The sequence below is a fragment of the Sphaeroforma arctica genome (genome assembly GCF_001186125.1).
Source record: "Sphaeroforma arctica JP610 unplaced genomic scaffold supercont1.1, whole genome shotgun sequence".
In the NCBI taxonomy this organism is placed as follows: domain Eukaryota; class Ichthyosporea; order Ichthyophonida; genus Sphaeroforma; species Sphaeroforma arctica.
The window spans coordinates 72,533-93,262 of record NW_014040557.1 but is presented as its reverse complement, the minus strand read 5'-3'; the positions used below and the strand labels follow the sequence as shown (position 1 = coordinate 93,262).

The 20,730-nt window shown below is 40.9% G+C and overlaps 1 protein-coding gene across 1 annotated transcript; it reads right to left on the bottom strand.

The window, feature by feature from the left end:
* Positions 1-5,812: 5,812 nt before the first annotated feature.
* SARC_00012 (hypothetical protein) lies at positions 5,813-12,811 on the bottom strand. The gene is made up of 7 exons (XM_014306305.1): positions 12,639-12,811; positions 9,907-11,307; positions 9,551-9,687; positions 8,741-8,926; positions 7,707-8,249; positions 7,186-7,385; positions 5,813-6,997 (listed from the first exon to the last, which is right to left on the bottom strand). Exons 2-7 carry the CDS (start codon positions 11,291-11,293, stop codon positions 6,838-6,840), a joined length of 2,613 nt encoding a protein of 870 aa, XP_014161780.1. The 5' UTR covers positions 11,294-11,307; positions 12,639-12,811; the 3' UTR covers positions 5,813-6,837.
* Between the last annotated feature and the right edge of the window lie 7,919 nt (positions 12,812-20,730).

The following is a 20,730-nucleotide window of genomic DNA, read 5'->3' as shown; positions in this document are numbered from 1 at the left end:
AAACATGAAACACAATCATATCTTTTGGCATTTAACAAGTGGAACTACCAAATATATTCGTTTCTAAATCAGTGAAGGCTGCTCTTATATTCACAATATATCAAACCAACTCGTTATTCGTGCATAATCAGAAAGAAAATAAAACCCCCTATTTCGAGTCTTGTCTGTACACAAAAAGATATTTATCCGAGCGTGGAAGTTGTTCCCTGTTCAGTACCTGGTCTAGTCATTGCAGTTACCGATCGACGAGTTGATTTATCGTTTTTGCCATGTAGCATCTAGGGACCAGATTATCAGAAAAGCCAATACAAAACCCAAAACCCAGGATTAACAAATACTGAGTTTTAGATTCACACGGCCAAAAGTGCAAGGTTTACTGGGGTGGGCTTGTAGTTTACTGCAATAGCTTTTAGGCCTTAGCTTGCTGACTACCAAATACAATTTTTAAATTCTTGTAGACCAGTTAACCATCACTAATGGCAACAAGGTGCAAGAAATGGACGAAGAAATTTGATAGGCTTGGTGGGCAGAGGCTAACATGGTAAACATGGTAGACATTGTGAATGCACACACTGATGAACAAACGTTGTTATTAAATGCGAATAATATTGCTTATACACCTTATTCTTAATTCCTAACCCACGAGACCAAAGATTGTACATAGACATACATATCTATAACACTACATACAATGCACTGGTAGATTCAGGAGCACAACACTCATGCACGGATCGCAATGTCGTAAATGAACCATCTTTGTCACTCAGCTACATATAGCTAGCACAATCTGATGCACGAGTACAACATACAGGTTCCACAGAAGTATGTGATATAAACTAAGGTGGTAGAAAAGCATCAAACTGCTTTCAGGTACTCGACCTCCCAAACAAAAATTCACAATACTTTTAGGTATGGATAATTTACCATACTTGGGCATATGTTCAGCGGGGATAATTAATTCACTCATACCAACAGATGCCAAATGGGAATCACTTTTACACCGCACGACGAAGACCCTGAACATGAGCAAGAAGGTTTCAGATTATCGCTATCAAACTTATTAGACCAAAACGGCATGATTACACCTTATGTACACTCCAATCTACCAGGGTCAGTTGTGGATACACCGAGACAAGTAGTCAAAGCCAAAAATATACGACACGCTGAAGTGAACTTTGTTCTACACAAATACATACCCCAGACAGATGGCAATGTACAGAAATGGGTGAAAGAGGGGCACATATGCAGGAGAACAAAACCAACACATGTGAATCTACCACTACTGTCAACAGGTGAATTTGAACAAAGAGGCCTACTGAAGAAAGTACGCACATTTTTGGACTTGAGAGAAGTCAACTATCACCTTGAACAAGGCAAAATCGTATTGCCAAAAGTGAAAGAAGTACTACACAATCTACAAGATGCACAATTTTCCAAATTGGACTTAACAGGAGGCTTCCACCGCTTTCGTATATAGCCAACACTTTTTCACTTTTTATGGAGAGAGGCACAGTACTCATTTAAGTCAGCACCATTCGGACTACACTCGCTATCAGCACAGCTCCAAAGGGAAATAACCAACCTACTCATTGTCATTAAAGGCGTACAAGTCATTGTCAGCCTCACCGAAGAGGAACACAGGAAGACAGTACGAGAAGTTATCAAATGACTTAACTCGGCCAACTTCAGGTTGAACCACAACACATGTGCTTTTGCAGCCAAGACAGACAATATACTAGGCGTCAAAGTTACAAAACAAGGGCTCAAAACAGACTCCGAAAAACATAAACGCGTGATTGACTGGCCTTTACCAAGAACCAAAAGAGACTTACATCGAGCAGTCGGCATAGCAAACTACATGCGGGACCACATACCCCAGTTTGCACCCATAACGAAACACTTCCGAAATCTCATGAAAGGAAAAATGAACCAGAATATAGCAAATCTTTGGACAGCTGAACTTGTTAAGAAATGAAAAGAACTCAACGATGCTATCGCGTGTTCAGCAACATTGGCGTATCCAGTAGATTGAATACCGTTCCAGATCATTAATGATGCAATATAATATGGCATAGGAGACTGCCTATTTCAAATCATAGACGGGGTCAGACGAAATATACTCTGTTTCTCAAAAGGCGTAAACTCCGCACAACAAAGATATGGGACGAATACAAAAGATTTACTAGCGATGGTATACAGTCTAGAATATTTTTCGGAGTACATCAATGGAGGCGATATAACATTGTAGACAGATCACAAGGCGCTATGCCAAATGAATAAACAGCAAACACTGCATCCCATGCTAGCAAAGTGGATCGCAAAAACATTCCATCACCACTTCACAATCATACACGTGCCAGGTAAAAATAATCAAGTTGCCGACGTGCTATCACGATTGCACGAAGATACCTTCAACATCCAAACATCAATTGTGCTGAAGGAAGCCAACGAGAATACACACAACGGTCAAGAATATACTAAATTTGAAACAAACATGCCCATGCTGGTATTTGCCATAGACTGGAACTACACCCACGATTCTACAAAGAGGCAGAACGCAGGATTGAAAATTCACTTTCGATTTATTTGCAGCAGCACACAGTGCACACACAGCAAAGTTTACTACAAAAGTGGGCAGATGAAATAAACGCATGGGTGAATCCTTCCTGGGAGCTAATCCCATACGTTCTGACAAAGTCACAGAGTAAGCCACGAACATCACAACATATGTGCCCTACCACCCAAATGCAATGTGGTTTTCCAAATCCCTGTCACTACTGGAACAAGATCCGATGATAGTCGAAAACGTGAACAACACGTTCCTGAAAGGCGGCACGTCAGCTTGAAACAAAACACAACGGGGAGTCACACTAGTAGCCAAGATAGACACAATATCACCATACCTTGACTAAAAACTAGCACATCCAGCCATAAAGATCGCGTCGGTATAAACCAAGGACGAGTCGGCAGAGCTAGACACATTCACATATGAAGTCAGAACTGCCTTAACTGTGGGCCACTACACCGTTGAAGAAACAGTGAACAAACTTCAACATAGTCCCGCTAGAAAGAACATGTAAACCAATACATTAAAGGCTGTGTACCATGTCTTACGAACCAAACTCACAAGAAGGGTTTCCATCCCTTACAATCAATAACGGCTGCATTTCCGGGCGACAAGATACAAGTGGACACTATCGGTCCCTTGATAGACTTGAATAGAAACAACACATACGTTCTACTTTGGCTCGATGTACACTCACGCCATACTTAGACCAATGATGGACAAATCTACCACGACCCACTTCGTGCTTCGTGGCCACTGGATGATAAATATTGCGGTACGATGATACTTTTACAATATCACTCGTTGCGGATCGCACAACTTTTGAATTGGACCAACGTGAGGTCCTCAACCGATTTTGGAGCCTAGCCGAGAAAAACCATGTTTTAGAATATGCATGCAATGCTGTCATACGTATAATTGAGCAGGCTACACATGATGCATGGGCTATAACTAGAGACACCGCAACCTATGTCCACCACATAAGCGGTTACACAAAAATGGCGCCAATAGATTTGTTTCGGGAAGAAGATGACAATGCCCCCTTCACTGAAAATAGCCTGGTGTAGACGGAGAATCAGGTGTTAAAAACTTCACCGAGGCAGCAATACATAGCGTAAATACCGAGTATGCATAGGATTGATTTGGCGATAGAACATTTGACGAGATTTGCAGAACTTTGGGAAGCAGTATGATATTTTATTCTATAACGCCGATGAACCATTGTATCTGTCTAGAGGTGTAAGAACGAATACCGGCCAAAACGATACATTTACCTTCAAGTATATTTTCATCATCTGACGTGCATCGAATTATAAGAACAGCGTATTAGAACATCTTCTATTAGACAGGACCAAGCAGTTGAGATTAACTGTTTTTACACACAGAACTGTTTAAAGGCTTATTTCAAACCTTACGGATAGCCTAGCAAAAACCGAGTCCGGTGCTTCGTACTCGTCGCCCACAACTGCACTAACAAGTGCAGCAGCTGGTATTGTAGGTGGATTTGCAATGTATTGGTTAGCCTTATTCAGTCGTTTGACCAGGGAATACGTACCTTTGGTCGAGGTGGGAAGCAATGCACAGCCACTCCTGTCAACGCTGTGGTGAAATATTGTATAGCAGGATGAATCCTTCGTCTTTCTGCTGTAGGTCTAGTAGGCGATTTAAAGCAGAATTATACGAACATTGGTAGACAGATAAACCTGTGAAATAAAATTTGGAGGCCACTGATGCGCTGATGCAGCAGAAGATGGTGTCGCCTTGAATAGGGCGATTTCACCTTCTAGGTGAGCAGAACTAAAAGCGAGGGGGATGCACAGAATATGATGAAAGTTGCATCAATGATGATACTACCATATTTACATGCTATATTCGAGACAGAGACACGTACAACGTAGAATGTGTGATGGGTAATTTTTCTGAAGGGTATACTATGCGGACGAAAAAGTTGAAGGTAAGTAAACTTATGTGGGGAATATTAAAACACTTGGTTTGGCCGGAGCAATACCGGTGGTAAATTAATTAGACATTGGCATATGGCTAAGCTAACCGTTAATACTTTTTGTGAAAATGAGGCTTGCCAATCAATTCAGGGGTATCATCAGCGATGTCATGTATAAACTTGTGGTCATGATCGAGATGGTGGATTACAAAGGTAAAGCATTCATACCAAAGCAAGGAAATGATGACTCGAGAGTTGGGGTGGAGGTAGATGGTTCAAGTATTAATGTAGGACAACATTTGCTCTGCTGTGATTGCAAGAAATTCTCAAGGGTTAGTCTCCCCGTACGGGTAGCCAAAGCAAACTCGATTCATTCTATACAAGGAATAACCATCGGTGGATACAAGTCAATTAAGCTTATGGTATTAAAGCTCGCTCTATGCGGATACCCATCGAGCAAATAACATTTATATAGTCCACGAAATATCCATACGAAAGAGATACAGCAAAGATAATTCAAGCATGTTCTCTTTGAGGTATCACTTCGGTGATTAAGAATTAAGCCAGAGAATACGATCCAATCCGGCTAAGTCTGAAGATCAAATTAGGGTCGAAAATCCCTTTTGGTATTAGACCGGCTTCATCAAATATTAAAAGGCTTCTTGTATAAAGTCTGTTAAGAGGAATGAGCTCAGACAGCAGTTAGCTAAAACCTAATAAAGTACCAGGTCTTGACTCGAAATGGGTCAGAATCCTGCAGTCTAATCTACTTCTACAATATCTTCAGATATTCTTTCCCTGTACAGTGGTAAACTTCTTTCGATTCATCTCTAGCTTCAATTCTCACCTTAGACATATCTTTATGTACCCTCTGCAGGATAAAAAGTTCAACTGCCATATTGTCAATGTTCGTTTTTCGAGACTATGTTAGATTTTAGGTTTAAGACCCGCCCAGTAGATTTGTCGAGTTAACGTTATACGCTAAGCACTTATATTACGTATGACGATTTTCAAACTGATACATTAGTACTAAATATTGTATACTTACAGGAGCGAAAGGGGTCTTAAAGTTGCGATAACCAAAGTAAGGGAATCTCAACCTTTATTCAATCATAACTGTGCCACTACTAATAATTTCTTCGCAGATACATTTAAATAAATGCAGGCGTAGTTTAAGCGATACTTCTTACTCGTCGCTGTTATATTTAAATGAATGCAGGCATAGTTTAGGCGACACTTCTTACTCTTCGCAGTTACATATGACATTTTTAAATGAATGCTGGCGTACTTTATGGGGATCAGTTTCGGAAAGAATACGGAGGTTTCTGTTGCAAGGGAATCTCACCCTTTATTAATCACAACTGCGTTACTACATATGTCTCTTCGCAGTTACATTTAAATGAATGCAGGCGTAATTTAAGCGAATCGAATTCGAAAAGAATACGATACTTTCTATTAGCCTACTTTTAGTTTGTTAGCTCAGTTGCGTGCGTGCGTGTGCGTGCGATGCGTGCGGGGGTTGTTTGTGTGCATTCTCAAAACTACAAATCGCCTTCAGCAGTTGTGGTCCGAGTCTCACAGAATACTCTTATGTCCACTACTGTTGTTTTGTTGATTCTATCCACCTTCTATCAAACATGGGTCACGGTGTTCAAAGCAAACCCCATAAACCATACATTGCATTGGAGACTATATATATATGTCATCGTATCGCAACCGACAATACTATAGCTCACAATCCCAACAGTCTTGTTAGCCTCGAAGTATGCATGTACCGACTCAGCAAATACCAGTTCAAACACAAAGGTAAGAACGGTTGCCTTGACTGCAGGTTGTCCAATCCGTTTACAATGTAAAAGGTTACGAAGAAGTTCTCGACTATCAACGTAAAAACCTCCAGCATACATCGTACTTATCATCTCATCCCAATCACAACTTGAGCGAGACTTACACTGGCGTGTATGTGGCGAAAGCTAACGCCGTTCAACTCAAGAGGCAACTGTACAACAGCACTGGAGCCTAGAGAGTGAGCGCAACTAACGGAACCATGTGTATGTGGTATAGTAACGGGGCTATGTTCATATATACTCTAGTGCGCGTGGAATGGTACGGTCTGTTGGATGCGAAACACGGGGCAGAGACTAATCTACACCCGACTACATATTTTGTGGTGAGAAATGAGCAGGAGGTGGATGCGTATGTGCGAGGCGGGAGTGCATGCCGATGATAAAGATGATGTATGTATTTCACAGCCAATTCCTAGCGGCACGTCCCAGGTTGACGCACGCAGGTGGTTGACTTGCGTATTTGCTAAATAAAGATATAAATACTAATTCTCCCTGAGAACCTTTTGTATCAGCTGTCCAGCCCACTCAACCGTGTTCTTCGTCAGTGAGCAATTACTCTTAGAGGCTTTGTACAAGACAGGCTGTACCCAAGCCTGTTCAAGTGTGGGCTTCATCTGCTTTCCGTACATGTCCGTCAAATCTCTGTGGAGCAATAAAATACAGCAGAATTAAAATACATAAAAACCGCCTTAACGGTACACGGCAATTGCGCAATAAAAATACTACATAACTAGCGCTTCTCCGACACTCCGAAGTACTACAGAATACAACACAAGCACATCATTCTACTTCCAACACTAAACTGATAAAAAGAGAGAGATGTAACATACCCTAGAATGCCGATGATCACCTTAATCATCGTGTCGGTGTGGTTAACATCGTTAGCGCATATGCACATAAACGAGGCCACATGTGCCACGTACTGGCTGACAGTGTCTGGATGTCCTCTCATCGCAACGAAGATACCGGCGAAAGCCTCCAGTGTGCTATCGCGCAACATGTTGACGTACTCGATCTCATCATAGTCATTCTGGGGTAAGAGAATACGTTCGCATTAATTATACGTGGCTAAGTGAAGATAGAACGAAAAAGAAAAAGAGGCTGTGAGCGTCTACGGTGTACACACACTGAACGCGCTTTCATCGCCTCTGATGGGTCATGAAGCCGCGGGATGCATTGCGAGTAACAAGGGCACAAAAAGCATAGGCGACACTCACCAATTCATAATTGCTCATCGATAGGTCTCCTGTAAACAAAAATCGAACAAAGCTAATACAACGTGACTAGACTACCGATAAATGAAAACTCAACCAACGTGCATCAATGACAACAACTTTTTATCATCCTATACCTGGTTTTGTGGCGCAGGGACATTCGACGCGTCCACCAGGATGGGCATGACGAAAGGCAGATATTTTTCAAAAGACGGGCCGATGCTCGTAGCAATATCACCGAATGCAGACAGAATATCCGGTCGCACATTGCGGGGCAAGGTAGACATGTTCAAAGCCTGTAACAGCTGATTCATGAGCTCGTCAGTGTACTTCTGTGCATTGCTACCCAGGGCGCGAGCGATGTCTCCCGTCATACCCACACTCTGACAGCCAATCGCGTAGTCGCTCGACACAATACCGGCCAATAGGAATGGCTTGAAATGCTCCATGTACTTCTCAAAGTCCTCTTCCAACTGGGAGATAAGACCGCTAATTGCGTTGAGCGCATCCTCGTGCACACCCTGGGCGTCGGTTGTGCGTAGCATGACCAACAGGATCTGCATCACCTGATCAGAGATTTTCATCAGATCCTCACGATGTAGTTTGTTGATGAGTGCACAGAGTGAAGCACACAGCAGACCTTGAACTTCGGTGTGCACTTGCTTGTCCTGGCTGTGCAGCTGTGCGAAAGTGGATTGGTGTGAAGAGACGAAAATAGTTAGATATGGCTGATTGTCAAGGCCACGTTGGAGGGAATGATCCACATGCTGCAGATGAAACAATTTGAGACTACAGCTGAATATATAATGTATACACCCACCCACACGACGACACATGATTACTACATGAGTTGTTGCATTCGCAGACAAAAACTTCGGATTGAACTTGAATGCATAAACAGTGTGGTTCGAGTCACTGTCAGTCCCTTTGCGCATACTGGGTCATTTTTGTATTCCAAGAGATACTCATGTCAGCCTCCATCGATACGCAGATACCGACTTGCATTCACAAAAATAATGCATTCTTATACATTCAAGCGCGACGAGACATTACACATATACGAGACATTACACACATGTTGTTGTTACGTCGCGCGCCGTGAAAACCAGAATATCAACCAACACTACTCTATACTGAACGTGTCAAGCCGAGACACTCGTAAGATACGTACCTGGTCATGTGGTAACAAAGCCTTCTCCAATCGTCCCATGATGCTGACAGTGGTTTGAATGATATAAGCATAACAGTCATTTGGTGCCGTCTGAATTACAGTGTTGAGACACTCGTACGCGGCTACACGAAGTTGGTTGTTGGCGTCGGGACGTTCTGTGGTCTTCAACAGCTCCTGCACCAAGCTCTGTAAAGATTTGGGGTTGATACAACGCGATGATGAGTAAAAAGCGGACCCACGACTTAAAAATCTTCATTTAAACGCCCAAGAATTAGCAGTACTCGAAATCGGCCCCTCATCTCATCGCGCAATGCATGAAGGTAACCTTTTTGATATACTAGCAACCGATAAAGTTCTACTCGAAACGCTTTAAAAGTCTGATACTGTGTGATCAGCACCAAGCCATACAGCGCTATTCCGGTACAGTATAGTTTACTCTGTTTGGGTTTCTTCACTATTCGCGGATCTAAGTTTTCTCCCTATAAGTTAATCGAATCTAACCATATTCATTCGTCGCGATGAGTGTGCATATAAATATAGCAAGCAACTATTTTTTCCATCTAGAGTACCAGAGCCCGCATGATGGAGACAAATACAACGCGGTCACAAAATATTGCGACACATCGACAGAATTCAGGCGCTTACTCTCAACCTGACGCTTGCACTCATATTGACTGCAGGCAAGGTTACAGCGTGTTGTTAACGCACGTCAAATATAAATCGTATTCACAAGTTTGAATTGAAACCCATTACAGTGTTCTGATCCCGCAGATATCAATGTAAGCAGAACAATCAAAGTATAGTGCATACCTCGAAGCATGGGGATAGTGTGTACGTCTCGACGTCATCGGAATCGGAGTGTGCAGAAGCTGTGTCATACGCGGCATCGGCTAAGGCCTTGATCGTCCAGCACACATTGTTGGCCACACGCGGGACATCTTGCAGTGCTGTAGTAATATATATATATATATTGGGATGAGTTGGATGTTTGCGCCCAATATGGATATAGCTAAACCAGAATAAAATTGACACGCGATGAAACACATCTATAAAAGGACAGCGCCTAACCGCAGCTATTTCATGTGAAAAAAGTCGGAACTTATACTAAAGGCACTAATACTGACCGCGAGAACGAACGATTAACAAACACGAACATAGCGACATACCACTTCCAAGTGCCTGAATAAGGGGATTCATATTCGTATTCTCGGAGAGCACAACGTGCGGCAGGTACTCGAACACGCGTCCGATAGTCCACCCACAAGTGTCTCTGACCTGTACCTTCGGGTCTGCCATCAGCTGTGTAAGCACAGACATGCATGAGCTCACTATGTCCTCCAGATGCGACTCATCGGGACCCTCTAGGATACATCCCAGCGCCAGCACAGCAGCCTCACGCTGGTGCCACGAGGCGTTTGTGATGTTACCCAGAATAAAGGGACGCATGGGCGCTACAATATCTGAGCGACAGCAGTTAGACAGCAGAGACAGACACACTCCTGACGCCGTCGCCACGTTCCATGCATCGGCATCGTCATCGCTCTCATCCTGTTTGCACAGCAACTCGGTCAGAATAGCTACCAGGTGGGGGAGTGCACCTCGCGCATAGTATTGGCTGACCCTCTCTGGCTCGTAACTACGTTCTTGGGCATCCAACATGCCCATCTCAATCTCCATCTCCTCGTCGCACACCGTGGACCAGAACTCAATGGCCTGCAGACACACCTCGTCTTCGTCCTCCCTCATGGCTTGCAGTGTCAGTTGGAACAGAGCCTCCTGCATGTACACCTTCATAAATTCGTAGTATAGCTGTACGATACGGTTGAGACACTCCATCGCACGCACACGCAGCTGTACGTTGCCAGGTGTCTGTGTGGTCTCGCATACGACCTGCATGATGTAATTCCTCTCTGCTTCATTGGACATGTTTGTCTTCACAAAGTCCACCGAGTTCAACATCGCTCGGGTCGCGGCCAAGCGCACATCCATACTTGGCTCGTCCTTGCGCATACCGTTCACAATCGCCGTGAGTATATCGTTAGAGTACTGCTTAAGCACCATAGGGTCGATCTCCTCACAGATAAACCCTACCGTCTCTAGCGTGTTCTGCTTTGTGGGTGTGGGGGACTGTGGGTCGGTGCAGTTCTGCAGCAAACTGGGAATCAGCTCAGGCCATTGCGACTGGGGCAACTCCGCCTGTGCGATAGCACTCACCGCCTGAGCGGCTTGGGCACCCACTCGGGTGTTGGGTGTCTTGAGTGATAGCAGGATTATGTTCTTAATATGTGCTCGCACCGGAGCCTCAAGGTGTAACCATCGCTGTTGATTAAAATGCTTCTTGGTCTCGTTCTTGCTTGTGAGGTGATTTTTAAAACTAATACATGCGGCTTGTCTGGGCCCTTCCGGCACATTGTCACTCTGTATCACCTCGGCCAGAGCCTTTAATAACTCAGCCAAGTTGGCCTCAGCTGCTTGCTCGAGGTACTGTGTGGCCTGGATACGGTCATTGTCGTTCGCGGAGAGCGTGTGCTCCAAGAACGTAACTATGCTCATGATGGAGTATATATCTGTAAGTAAAGAATCGCAGACTATGCTTAAGTACGGGGAGACAAGCTATCATAGTGCTTGGTTCGTACAATTCCACAAACCATGGAAGGGCAGCACAGTACTGATTACATTTTTTGTGCACATACATTTTCTTATCATAACGCCAGTCTAGCGACTACTAGGTCGTCACATAAAAGATATGCCATAGGAGGCAGTGTAGAAGTTGGTGCACATGGACGACGACGTTGTGAAAAACAAGCTCCGTTGGATGAGTATGTGTGAGAACAGAATCCAAATGAATCCTAACGTGTGTGCAGAACTTGTCAACCATAGAATCGCTCAAGAAAAGACAACGGTATATGGCAGCAAAGGTGTTTGAGGCTTTCCCGTCTAATTAACTGTGCTACATCTGCCGTGTTACCAATGCCTTACTACCAAAAATCAATTAGCAATGAAATACATATCAAACACCATAAATAAAAATATCTTAAGTCACGATGCAGCGAACAATCATGGACAATAAACAACGCAGTACACGTTAAAGAATGATACTTGATACCAGCGACATCCTACTGGCCCCATGCTCTACATTTGAAAGGCGTGGTATATTCATAATATCAAACATGCGCTTTGGCACGGGGCATTAGTGCTTATGAATATAGATGAGAACATTTCAAGTAGTCTATGAAAAAACCATAATAATGAAGCAAGGGTGTTTCAGAAACACAGATCAATACAAACAGACACTTGATCGATAAGTACAGATAACTTACGCATACTCGGGTACCTTTAGATAGAAAGACATCAATATGCAAAAATATAAAAGTTTGTATAATTTGTAAAATCGCAAGGGTACGTTTGTACACACAATCACAGATAAACGTAGAGCAGATGATCAGCGTTCAAGACATTAATATAATTGAGGTATAAGTTCACACAATTCCAAGTGGAGCGGAAAGGTATTGTGGAGTCACATGTGCCGAGCACTCAGATCATAGACCAACCGCAACAATCATCATTATACAAGTATGGTCCAATACACTAGATAAGAATATAAAATACATATAAACGAAGATAGCGCTGAGTGAACTGCAACCTTGAAGAAACACAAAATCATTACAAGTGGACTACTACGCGACTGATTTAGAAGCAAGTGCTGGTGCCAGAAAGGTGTACGGAATACTTTGTGAAAGTGATATTGCATACGATCCTCGACGTGCATGCACAGATATATCATACATACTGATAAAAAACGATTTCAAACGACCACTAGACAAAGAGTTGTTGTACCGTCTGGATTATTCAAATCCTTGAAACCGGAAACTTCAATTCGACGACAGCGACCGCATACCTTATTGAGAAAAGTCAAAAAAGCCCCACGCTTGTCTGGCAAATCGGAATAAGTAGTTCTCAACTGAGGTTTCCTATAATAAGTAAATGTGAATCTGGCTGTAAACGTTAGCCTGTGCAGTGACCTATATCTCCGATTCGACAACCCTAAGCCGGCAGCTATGTATATAAAAGCTTCGAATCCGAAATGTGGCTCTCACGTTTGGTATCTGTGAATGATTGTAAACGATACCGTAATACCCCGTGGCCCATGGGTCACCAATTCCCAACCCTCTCCGAGTCAGTCAGTCAGGTCCACACTAGTCCTGTCCTCAACCTCGCTAAAAAGTCTAAACCGCTCAATTCACAGCATAAAAACATCATGAAACTAAAATATTACAGCCACTCCCCGTTCTTCCAGTGGTCCCCTGAGTCCTCATGTTTGCATGGGCCTTGCTTTGGGGCCAATTTTGTCCCCGATTTTATTTTGGTTGGTGGCCTTTCTCAAGTTGCCTGTAGTTTTTAGTATAATTCACCAACCCGATTCTTCGATCTTCGGGATCCGGTTGAGCGCAACTGCTGCCCTTGGCAAAAATATTTTTCTTGGATACGGGAATTTATGTACCTACAATCTGAAGACTCTACCTGTGTGGGACTGTGGGGCTGTGCCAGTAAACGTATTTACAGCTTTTCCTCTCTCTGTTTACGTCATAGGAATATTTGTTATTTGTCTTCATTTCTATCTGGTATGACTCATTTAAAAAAAATAGTTTGCCAAACATTGCAATTTGGAACAAAAACCGATGTTTTATTTTTATTTTTATACTATTAGAGTAAAAATGTGCAGTCTACGACTACAGAATACATATCATAAATATCAAGGGACACTGTAATCACTAACCTGGTTTATCACATGCATAAAACTCAAGGACGAAGTGACGAAAACTGGTCACTGATTGAGCAAGGTATTTTTTTTATGGTGAACAGGAAAGTTGAGGCTTGCTTCAGTTGCTTGCCGCTTGAACCTTGACTCCTTGAGGCCCGCCCCACTCTTGCTCGTGCACTTTTGAAGTCATATACATAAACTGAACAAAAACCATTGATTTTTTTAACCAAAAACCAAAAACAAAATGAAATTAGGGGGATTCGCTAATAGGGGATAATAATATTTATTTCAAAAATGGCAAGTATGTATATATTATTTATTTTAAAGGAGTTAAGTTACAATGTTTGTACATATGGTATTGGCTCTCATAGCCGTTGTAGTGGTTCGGGGAAGATCGATGAGAAGAAGTGGTCAGTAAATTCCCTGTTGAAGCTTGGACCGAGTGAGTCGACAATGGAGGATATGCGCTGGGTCAATTCAGGCCGGTGCTGACAAAAAACTGACACCATCGAGTGTGCCACGTATTCGCTTTCTGACCTAAAGAGCCGAAAACCAAACATATTGGCAATATCAAGCTGGAATATTATTTTGTGTTAGTTGAGGTACGTGTCCCGTTTTAATTATTTTTTAAAATTGCGGTAGTCCGCCAAAATATATTATACTGATAAGTGACTATAAATTGTAAATGTGATTATCTAACGGGCTTCATGTCAATATAGTTATATATAACAATTTTTACACACACGTATATATGTCTTTATTTCACCGTTCATGTCTCAGTGTGTTATGAACTATTATTTTGGGAACGACTGGGATATACAGGTACGTTTAGGATGCTGTATAGAAAATCACAGCATGAAACACAGATTGTGTGCAGGGTGTACTTGTGATATTGACAAAAAAATCGACATCCAAAAGATATTCTTGTACTAGTCGACAAAAGAATTACATCGTGGTCTGTCAAAGAAGCTGAGGTGCGACGCAACGAAGATTATGATGAGCGGCGAGTCTAGCCAGAGTGAGCGGCGATTGTCAAGGCGAAATATGTCAAAGAACACTAAAAGCGATTCTTCCGTGCGGACAGTGTGCATGTGCAGGCGTGTTGATAGTTGTATATCAATAGATGATTATTCATTTGTACTGCCGATAGCAAAATACGCTGTCAAACGACTGATGTGGATCAAAGCTTTGCTACCTTCAAATAGCCATTATGAGAGGCTAGAAATAATATGTATTACTAAATATTTACATATAAAAGCTAAACATTTATTAATGACTCAGTTGATATGGAAAGGAGGTCATCTATGTCCTGGAGCCAATGCTATGTGTAGAGCTACAATGGAATAGTTTATCGCAAATTTATTATATTCATAATCATCTACCAGCCCGTATGCAGTGTATCTGCACAAAAGACGTTATTGTTTGCAGCGAAGATCTGAGAAAAACAGGTCTAGTTCTCTCAGTTAATCCGAAAGTGCGTGATCAGCAGCTGAGTATCCTGGTTAGGGACACTAATATGACAGCTAAGATAAAGCGTGAGTTTGGGGCTGCAAAAGGGACGAAGGCGCAAAATAGCAATACATCACTATCGTGACGATCAGTTACACAGAACAACAAATGGACAAACAGGAAATAAGGCTGGGGAGTTGCCTTCATTCACGCTTATCACAAACAATATTTTTTTTACGGCCGACGCCTCATCACAGACGTGACTTGTATATCATTAGGCAGTTAGTTTCTACGTCTTCGTCGTCATCATCGGCGCTGATTAAAAGACATACATCTTGGTCTATACGACAAGCAGTAGTCGACAGAGCGATACCAACAGCATACATTTTAACTGAATTAATCATATCCACGAGCTCCTGCACAGTAATGACTGGCTCAGCCCTAGATGGACAAAAGTATGAAGTTGTCGCATGCGTATAGCTGGTAAGTTCAGAACTTGTATAATCCGGTCGTCACCTGACATAATTTGTCGTGAGTCCCTCTCAATCGTATGGTCCGTATCCGTTCAGACTGTATCATTGCCCTAAGACGAGTCAACTCTGATACGAAATATTGCCGGACTTTTAAACTTAGTAGCCGAAGTAACAAAATAACCTCCTAAGTATTTTGCACGTGTACCAATAGCCCTAAGGTGTCACTCCGCTTGATAACCCCTTTTGTAAGATTCGGTCTATCAAGGCGATATTAACGTCATAGAGTAATTAAACGCTTAGTGTAAAATTCGGTCTAATAAAGGCGATACTAATGCCTTAGAATAAATAAACGCGTAGACAAATTATAAGTATCGTGTAAATATCAAGGTAAATGAACGAAATGAGACGTTTAGTAAAGTTAGGTATGCCTCGTGAAAAAAGGATATTCTGAGGGATTGTGAGGCTGAGACATTGCCTATATATAATCCTCTCAGTACTGTTTACGCCGAAGAGATTTTATTTAGTGTTTCGTTGTCGCTCTATTAGAAATTATGGTACGTTTCGTTGGGGCGAATCCGAGAGACTCATAAAATCCTATCTTTAGAAAAAAGAAATAAAAAAAGAAAAGTACTCTTGATGTCCTTAGTTATTGTCTCAACCAATAACTTGCCACTATCAAGAATTACCGACTTAGCCTTCATCAGACTGGCACATCTGGTTGGCTGATCGGAGGATTAACTAGGTAACGTTAATAGTCCCTAGAAACCTATATTCGGTTGAGCCATCTCGCTACCGAAGTATTCAGATATAAATAAAATTGGAAAGTAAATTAAGTTCTATTAATATCTGATATGTAAAAAAGGAAAAGGTATTAATTAATAAAACCATTAAAAACCATTTTAGGAAACTTAATTTCCTCGTGCTATTAAGAGTACATTTAGGAAACTTAAGTTCCTTGTACTATTAAGAGTACATTTAGGAAGCTTAGGTTCTTCGTACTATTAAGAGTACATTTAGGAAACTTAAGTTCCTCGTACTATTAAGAGTACGTTTATAATTTACGTACTGCTTAAGAGTACGTTTATAACATATAGTCTAATGTGGAGGCCCGGCGTATTATATAGCCCCCCATCAGCTTTGAAACCCATGAGAAGCAAGCTGCTCACTCAAGCTGATTATGGTTCAAAAAGCGAGAAAGGAAAAACTGGTCGAAACATTAAGTATCATAACATATATTTAATGTTTCTCAGGCGGAGAAGTTAAGTGTTCTCGGTTACCCTGTGAGTTTTGGTCTTAGGTCCAGTATGTCCGTGGTGGTCGACTGGACGTTCCTTACGCTTCAGTGTCTTAAGCACATATGAAGGATGAGCATTAAGGCTCGATTTTAACTTCCGTTCCTTCAGACGATGGAAACATGCTATTTTTCTCAGCTTGCGACTTATGCAGGCGTTTACGCCATTTTCGATTAAAGGTATTTAAATAGTCTTGGTTATCGAAAGCATCTGAAATCAACTCAGCTATGGTACCGTCTATAAAGCGTGTACGATAGTATGTATAACCTCCCTTAACCGTTCTCCATATAATGTCTTTAAATTCAGAACGATCAAGAAGGGCATTAGATTCATGTCTTCTTGCGAGTATAATCTTTGTAGTCGGAATACGACTTGTGCCTATATTAAGCGCACTAGAACCATCGGGGTTATTTCCCTCGTACGTTCCACTTTTAGTGTCTGCTACAGAGATTATATATGTACCTATACATTTAGATATTATTACAGTAGTATCGGAATTACGTTGACGGATGTTAACTCTGTCACCAACCTGATACTCTGCTATGTTCTTGGTAGTGTTCCAACGCTTTTGCTTTTTTAATAAGGCTATATTGCGTATTTCTCGCAAGCAAGGATATACAACGTTATAAATACGTTGGACCTTCTCTAACCATGGTAACTCATGGTGATCAGGTTCGTCCTTGTTAAAGGGGATTTGTAACTCACTCTATCTGCCACGAAAATAGTGAGCGGGTGTAGTTCCTGTAACCGGATCAGCACACTCGTTCATCTGTGTTTGTATCCACTTAAGGTGGTACGGCCAATCATCTGCATCATCCGTTAATGCAGTACGCAAGAAGAACTTAAGTCTACTATGGCGCGTTTCATTCGCGCCTTGCGTTTGCGGCGTATATGGCACACCTCTCTTATGGCATATGCCTGATACGAGTACTAGCGATTCCATAACGTCATCGCAGAACTCACCACTGTTATCAGTGCACATAATAACCGGCCACCCGTGGTCAGCAAAGACTTGGCAACATAATTTTGCCACGGTCTGCGTATTCTTATCCTTTAATGGATATAGCAAATTAAACCGTGACGCCACATCAAGGAAGTGGCATACGTAACGGTCGCCTGTGTGCTCGGACGTGGGCAGGTCAACCAGATCAATAATGACCCTGCGCCATGGAACATCTTCGGTCACACTCTTAAGTGGTGCAGACCCATAGCGTTTGATCTGATTGACATCACAGTCTGTACATAACTGATATACTTTATCCACTAAAGTTGCCAGCTTAGGGTGCACGAGCCCATTTCGTTTGGTATCTTTAAGTGCTTCTACTACGTTCTGGTGCTCCAGCTTATGATATTGCGTCAGCCAAGCGAGAATGTTTTCTCATTCTGCTCTTCCAGAATAAAGGTAGGGTGTTGAGAATCCACTTGCGTATGCTCTAAGTCTGTAGTGTTTTCAGACTCCTGACCCTCTACTGCGTGCGCATCTTTAGTACGGTCATACGCATTTGCTACACTCGACATATTTAATAGTCGCATTGTATGTATATAAATAGATTTGGAATAAAATATAGTTCTATTAATAAAGCTATTTCCAATTCCTATCCTTGGCATTTTAATCGGGCTTTTTAATGGCCTTCATTCAAACATCTGATATCTAAAATGAAAAAGGTATTAATTAATGAAACCGTTAAAAACTATTTAGGAAACTTAAGTTCCTTGCACTGTTAAGAGTACGTTTATATTTTACGTACTGCTTAAGAGTACGATTATAACATAGAGTCTAATGTGGAGGCCCGGCTATTACACTTTTATATGCTGAATGGTCTTATCCAATCGCGGAAATCGATTGTCGAGTTTCAGATAATAAATGGCCTAGCGTAGTGTAGACCTCTGCTTTGGTATTTCATCTGGTAATAAATCAGAGGATAATTATGTCGCCACCTCATCCGTATGCAATGGCGACTGCAGATGAATTCCAAGCAATCGTTTCAACAATCGAACACAGGTTTTCTTGTTCACGTAGTAACTTCACTCATCGTGTAACAAAAAAATACATAACTAATTAATTTTAGTTAGCTTAACCCGTGAGGAACGTAATGTAATAAATACAGTAGTTCGATCACTTAAAAATGTGGTCAAAACGTGTTAAGTCTGAAATAAGTGAGCGGGGGGTCAACAAAATATGATGACGAAAATCAGAAAATGTCCGGCTTGATATTGCCAATACATTTCGTTTACCACGCCTATTGGAAATTGAGGAAGCTATGAAAATGTGCTTTGTATGTACTAAAAAAAAACTGGATCAAATTGCGGGTTTAAAAATGCTCAGGGTAAATATATGGTTCAAATTGGAATCTAGTATCTTTTGGACGGTATATCACAGGCAAAGGAGGGGCATTAAAACACACACTTTTTGGGCCTGTTTTTGGGTATATCGATATTAAAATCAGGGTCAAAATATGGGTTTTGAGCAAGCCCTTCATTGGTCTGGTATTATGGACGTCCTGAGATGCCAATTTGAATCATATATTTATACTGAACATTTATGTTCGGATTTATGTTCGGATTTTATTTTTTCGGGTGAACCCTGTCGTCTAAACCTTGTCCAAGATGAATTTTCGACTAATTCGATAAAATGGACAAAATTCGTTTACGTACAATCTTGTGATTTTCAAGCCTGATGACTCAAAAACAGTTAAACACACACAACGAGGGCAATTGATGATGCCCTCGAAAGTTTGCCCTCGTTTGGATTTATGTTCGGATTTTTTTTGGCTTTTGTTTTTGCTTTTTCTTGAAATGTTAAAATTACCCTTTACCCATTGGTGTAGCCAAAATTTGAACATAAATCCGAACATAGATAAAATCGCTAAAAAAGACAGCCTTGGGCCTGAGGCCTGGAGTCGGCCTGAGAAGTGAGAGGCACTGTACAAACAATTATGAAATTTCCATAGCCTTCTTCTAAATTGAACATAATTTCACTCTTTTTTTCTTCTTCGAACTAACTAATCGCATACCTGGGCCATTCCAACCAAATGCGATATGTTTGAAGTAAAACCGCTTTATTTCATCACTGTAGCAGTGTAGTAAGCTGTGGACGGATCAAAGCAAGTATTCGTCAACAATTCCTGTTCTTGAATCCACCTATGTAGCATGCGTTAATGGTTCACGAGTCATAGATATACAACTGAAGCTAGGTATTTACATCAGTTTTGAGGTAGTGTAAATAGACGATTATGACAAGAAGTCGGGACATAGTGGGCGTATTTAGGAGATATTATCATATACCAAGGTGCTTAGTTTAAATCAGAAGCTTACAGTAGCGTAAATTAACCAAAAGGTAGTCCATGTACAGGAATGGTATAATATCTATTGAATGAGAATGAAATATACGATTTACACCTAATTTCTGTACGAGTTATATATATATATATATATATATATAAATATATATACATGTATATATAAATATACATACACACACAAATATATATACATATACATATACATATATATATATAATACACACACACACACACACAAGCACAAGCACACACACACAAGCACACACACACATATATATATATATATATGTCAGTATATGTATATGTATATATATATGAATTACATGTATATATAGATATATATATATCTAGATATAGGATATATATATATATATACGTATACGTAAATACATACTTCTATATACATATACATATATATGTATATATTCTATATCCAATATGATATATAGTTTAGTGTATATAGCATATTTATATATATCTATATATATATATATACATATATATCTATTTATATGCTATATACTATATATCATATTGGATATATATATATATGTATATATATATATATGTATAAATATATATTTACGCATATATATATATAATACATATATTTATACATTTATATTAGATATACTTATAATATATATATATATATATACAGACACAGACACATATATATATACATATACATATAAATAGAAGTATATATATA

What these genes read in the sequence shown, in the direction of transcription:
- SARC_00012 (XM_014306305.1), bottom strand. Translation starts at nt 11,293, where the DNA reads ATGAGCATAGTTACGTTCTTGGAGCACACGCTCTCCGCGAACGACAAT. An exon ending in TATTCAGGCACTTGGAAGTG is followed by an intron (nt 9,688 to 9,906) that starts GTATGTCGCTAT and finishes ATATTACTACAG; the next exon opens with CACTGCAAGATGTCCCGCGT. An exon ending in CACTATCCCCATGCTTCGAG is followed by an intron (nt 8,927 to 9,550) that starts GTATGCACTATA and finishes AAATCTTTACAG; the next exon opens with AGCTTGGTGCAGGAGCTGTT.